This window comes from Coffea eugenioides, unplaced genomic scaffold, assembly GCF_003713205.1.
Source record: "Coffea eugenioides isolate CCC68of unplaced genomic scaffold, Ceug_1.0 ScVebR1_2309;HRSCAF=3314, whole genome shotgun sequence".
Lineage (NCBI taxonomy): Eukaryota > Viridiplantae > Streptophyta > Magnoliopsida > Gentianales > Rubiaceae > Coffea > Coffea eugenioides.
In genome coordinates this window covers 17,017-21,444 of record NW_020862785.1, presented here as the reverse complement: position 1 = coordinate 21,444, position 4,428 = coordinate 17,017, and the positions used below count along the sequence as shown (strand labels likewise).

At 41.9% G+C, this 4,428-nt stretch overlaps 1 protein-coding gene across 1 annotated transcript; it reads left to right on the top strand.

Moving 5' to 3' along the window:
* The first annotated feature begins 2,311 nt into the window (after positions 1–2,311).
* Positions 2,312–3,952, top strand: LOC113756425. Its single transcript, XM_027300106.1, has 2 exons — positions 2,312–3,356; positions 3,564–3,952. Exons 1-2 carry the CDS (start codon positions 2,312–2,314, stop codon positions 3,950–3,952), a joined length of 1,434 nt encoding a protein of 477 aa, XP_027155907.1.
* Positions 3,953–4,428: the final 476 nt, after the last annotated feature.

The following is a 4,428-nucleotide window of genomic DNA, read 5'->3' as shown; positions in this document are numbered from 1 at the left end:
TAGGACCCATAACTCGAGCACGAGCTAACAAGATGAGGGAGGAACTCCAAGGACTTGTTCATGAGATACAAGGCCAAGAAATTGTCCCCATGGTCATTGAGAGTCTTGAGCATGAAGGAATGAAAGTCATCCATGTAGTGCACGTCAAAGAGAACCATGTGTGACCCTTCTCTAGTCACATTTGCTGTTTTAGTTAAGTCATTGTAATAAGGGCTTAATGGTCCATAGTCTTGCTTTAATTACCTAAGCGATGACCTCATACGGTTATTTACCTAAGCGATGACCTCATAAGGTTGTTTACCTAAGGGATGACCTCATAAGGTTGTTTACCTAAGGGATGACCTCATAAGGTTTGGTCAAGCCCACAATTCTTAGTCTTATGGAAATAGTCAAGCCTACAATTGTTAGTCTTAGTCAAGACCACAACTCTAGACTAGTTCCACATTTAGTTGTTCATCTCTATGTAAGGCTATAAATAGCCCACACTTCCAATGGTTTTAGGCATTCAATCAATAAATCAGATTTTGAGAGTTTTCTTGGTTTCTCCAAGGCTTCTTGAATACCTTAGAATTTCTCTAGGTGTTCGTGACTTATCAATCTAGAATCACACTAGGTTGTGGCGTCTTCTACCATTATACCAAGGTTCGTTAACCACGTGATTAACGGGTTGAGGTCATCCGCTCCAAACTTGGTGTCCTCTTGTCGATCCTGAAACTAATCTTTTACGGGTTTCGTCACAAGGTTGGCGACGTTCGTATCAGTTGGTAATCAGAGCTAGTTAAGAGGTATCACGTTATATCCCTTTATTTATTTCCTTTCAAGTCAAGTTGTCCAAAATTCTGTTTTCGTGTTCTAAGTTTGCTATCCGCAATTTCCAGATTTGTTGCATCGTGTTCTTGCGTTATTTTTCCAGATTTGTTGCATCATAAACTTGCGTCTAGTTGTTGTTAATTGCTGTGGTTAGCCTTGTTTAGTCCAGCCTTTTTTTTTGTGTCTTATTCTTGATTCTTTGTTTGTGTTTGTGTCTTGTTTCTATCCTGTTATATCCATTCAATTCCAGTCTTTTGTTCTATTTGATCATTCGAGGTTACTGTTCATCCGAAAAAAATCAGTTTGTAGCAAGGGTTTTAGAAGTCCTATCTAGTTATTACCTTGTGTTCTTGTTTACATACAAAAAAAAAATAGCTGGCTAACCTTACAAAAATTCCTGGAAATCTGTCTTGATCAAAACTTGGGTTTCTTGAAGTTCCTAATTGTTTAAAACCACAATCTTGAAGTTCTTGGAACTTTAGTTGGGATTCTTGAAGACAACCAAAATCTGTCTTGATCAAATCGTGAAATCTTGGATTGTTTGGGGAGGAAATCATCTTCAATTTCGTGTTTCTTGAATTCTGGAAATTAACATCTTGAATTCTTGAAAGAATCTTGAAGTTTCTGGGTTTTGGGAACCAAATCTTGGTAAACAACAAGGCTGCAAAATTCCAGCTGCCAAAATCCTTGTCTTCACCACAACAATCTTCTTTCTTGACTAAGAACATTTTAGCCACGAAATTTGACTCTTCTTGGCTGATTATAAAACAAAAACAAAGGAAGAAGAAGAACATTCAGCCTATTCAAGTCAAATTTCCCAATCTATTCAAGTCAAATTTTCCAACCTGTTCAAGTTAAATTTTCCACCCTTGTTCCCAAAAACAACCAAATCAGTTCCAATCTTGAACTTGACCTTAGAATTTGTGGGAACCAGCAAATAGGAAGACTAATCCTTGTTTCCAAAGGATTAAGGAAGAAAAGTCAGTCTTGGGTTTCCAAAACAGTCCTACCGCAACACAAATTCATCTTCTATTCGGATTCCATCTTTGCAACCATTGGGGAATTTCTGTCCAATCATTAATTCTGGAAATTTTTATGCATCATTAGGTCAGTTTTAAGTGTCATTCTGAATCCTCTAAGTGTCCATTTATCTACCAAAACACTGCCCAGAAATGCAGCAACCAGCAGCTCAAAATTCCAGTTTTGGGTAGAGTTTTGTCTAGGATCCTTAAAATTCAACTTTGAGTCATTCATTGAGTCGTGGTCAGTCCCTTCATCTTTTGTTCTTTTTTCGTTCAAAGTGCTACAATCTTGTGACCCTGGTTGGTAAGTCGATCCACACTAGAAGGAGTTCTAACTTCTTCGAGGAGTTGACCGAGGAGCCTTGAAAATACCTTGGTAAGTTCATTAGAGTGTTCAAACACGAGAGCGAGAGTAAACACGTGAGGAAGTGTGCGAGATAAACTTTGCTTCTTTCCATTATTATTTTTTTTACCCTACCATGGCTAACGAGGGGGGAGCAAGCTCCCAAGCTTTTGATCTTAAACTTTTCACAGAAGCAATCAAAGGCGAATTGGGACGCATGATGGACCAAAAACTTGAACTAATGCACCAACGCATTGACAGCTTAGAGTTGTCTCATGGAAGCTCCAAAGGCAGCCGTGGAAAGGCTTATGCACATGAGTCTACCGACTCTAACTCAGACAACAACTATGAGCATAAGCAAAGTAGGTCTAAGCGTGACGCTAGGCCTTCAAATGACCACATTCCGGGCATAAAGATGAAAATTCCACCCTTCCAAGGACGATCAGACCCCGATGCCTACTTAGAGTGGGAGAAGCGGATTGAACTTGTCTTCGACTGCAATACTTACTCGGAGGAGCAAAAGGTCAAGTTGGCCGTGATCGAATTCACCGATTACGCCGTTGTATGGTGGGATCAACTCTCCACTAGTCGAAGGAGGAGTCGTGAACCTACCATACAAACTTGGACGGAGCTAAGACGACTAATGAGGAAGCGTTTCGTGCCAAGTCACTACTACCGTGACTTGTATCAAAAGCTTCAAACCCTCAACCAAGGAGCACGAAGTGTCGAGGACTATCACAAGGAAATGGAAATACTCATGCTACGGGCAGACATCATGGAGGATCGAGAAGCAACAATGGCACGCTTCTTGAACGGATTAAGGCCCGAAATCGCTGATCAAGTGGAGTTACACCACTATGTGGAACTTGGGGATCAGGTGGAAAAGGCCATCAAGATTGAAAGGAGGATTAAGAGGAGGGGTTCGACTCGGAGTTACTCCAACTTTTCACCCTCTTATCTCCGAACTACACCACCAAAGAAAGAGGATAAAGGGCCGAGTAATTCCATCCCTTCAAGACCGAGGCCGGATATGACTAAGTGGGAGTCTAAGGCAACACCAAAGACTGCCATTGAGTCGAGCATGGGGCGAAATCGAGATACTAGATGCTTCAAATGCCAAGGCCGAGGGCATATTGCTAGCCAATGCCCGAACCAACGCGCTATGATCATCTTACCCAATGGTGAGTTTCTCACCGATGATGAAGATGAGAAGGAGGAGTTGCCATCCCTTGAGGAAGAAGAGGAAGCATTGCCCGTCAATGAACGAGTTGGACTCGTTGTCAGACGAGCCTTAGCAACCCAAGTGAAAGCCGCCGACCATGCACAAAGAGAGAACATTTTCTACACCCGTTGCTATATCAAAGGCAAGGTATGTAGTTTGATCATAGATGGAGGTAGTTGTGCTAACGTCGCTAGTGCCTTGATGGTGGAGAAACTAGCACTACCCACTCTACGACATCCAACACCTTATCGTTTGCAATGGTTGAACGATAGTGGGGATGTTCGTGTGACCAAGCAAGTCCAAGTACCTTTCCGAATTGGAAAGTATGAGGACGTGCTGTTATGCGACGTGGTCCCTATGCAAGCATGTCACATACTATTGGGGAGGCCATGGCAATTCGACAAGGGAGTTACATTCGATGGCATTACCAATAAATACTCCTTCAAGCAAGGCGAGAAGAGGATTGTGCTTGTGCCACTCACTCCTATCCAAGTTCATGAAGATCAAAAAAGCCTGATCAAGGAGAATGAGCTTGAGAATGAGAAGAAAAAATAGAAAAAGCCGAGAGCTCAACAGAAAATGATAGGGCCTAGAAAATTGAGAGGAAAAAGACATATGGTGAGCCGGCCAAAATTGAAAAGAGAGAAAAAAGGCAAAATCTATTGATAAAAGCCAATATAGTAAGAAAAGCTTTGAGTGTTAATACACCCATCTTTGTACTTTTGTGCAAAGAGGTGTTGGTTGTCACAAGTGATCTTACTAACACTCTACCATCTAGTATTGTCTCTCTTTTACAGGAATATGAGGATGTCTTCCCCGATGAGATTCCAAATGGACTGCCACCAATAAGGGGAATTGAGCATCAAATTGACTTGGTTCCAGGTGCCCCACTTCCTAACAGACCAGCCTACAAAATGGGTCCAGATGAGACAAAGGAGCTCCAACGCCAAATCGAAGAGCTTCTAACAAAGGGATGGGCACGAGAAAGCTTGAGCCCATGTGCGGTTCCCGTCATCTTGGTGCCTAAAAAG

Coding starts and splice junctions, on each gene's coding strand:
- LOC113756425 (XM_027300106.1), top strand. CDS start 2,312: ATGGCTAACGAGGGGGGAGCAAGCTCCCAAGCTTTTGATCTTAAACTT. Junction 3,357..3,563: donor TATGATCATCTTACCCAATG/GTGAGTTTCTCA, acceptor GTTTGATCATAG/ATGGAGGTAGTTGTGCTAAC.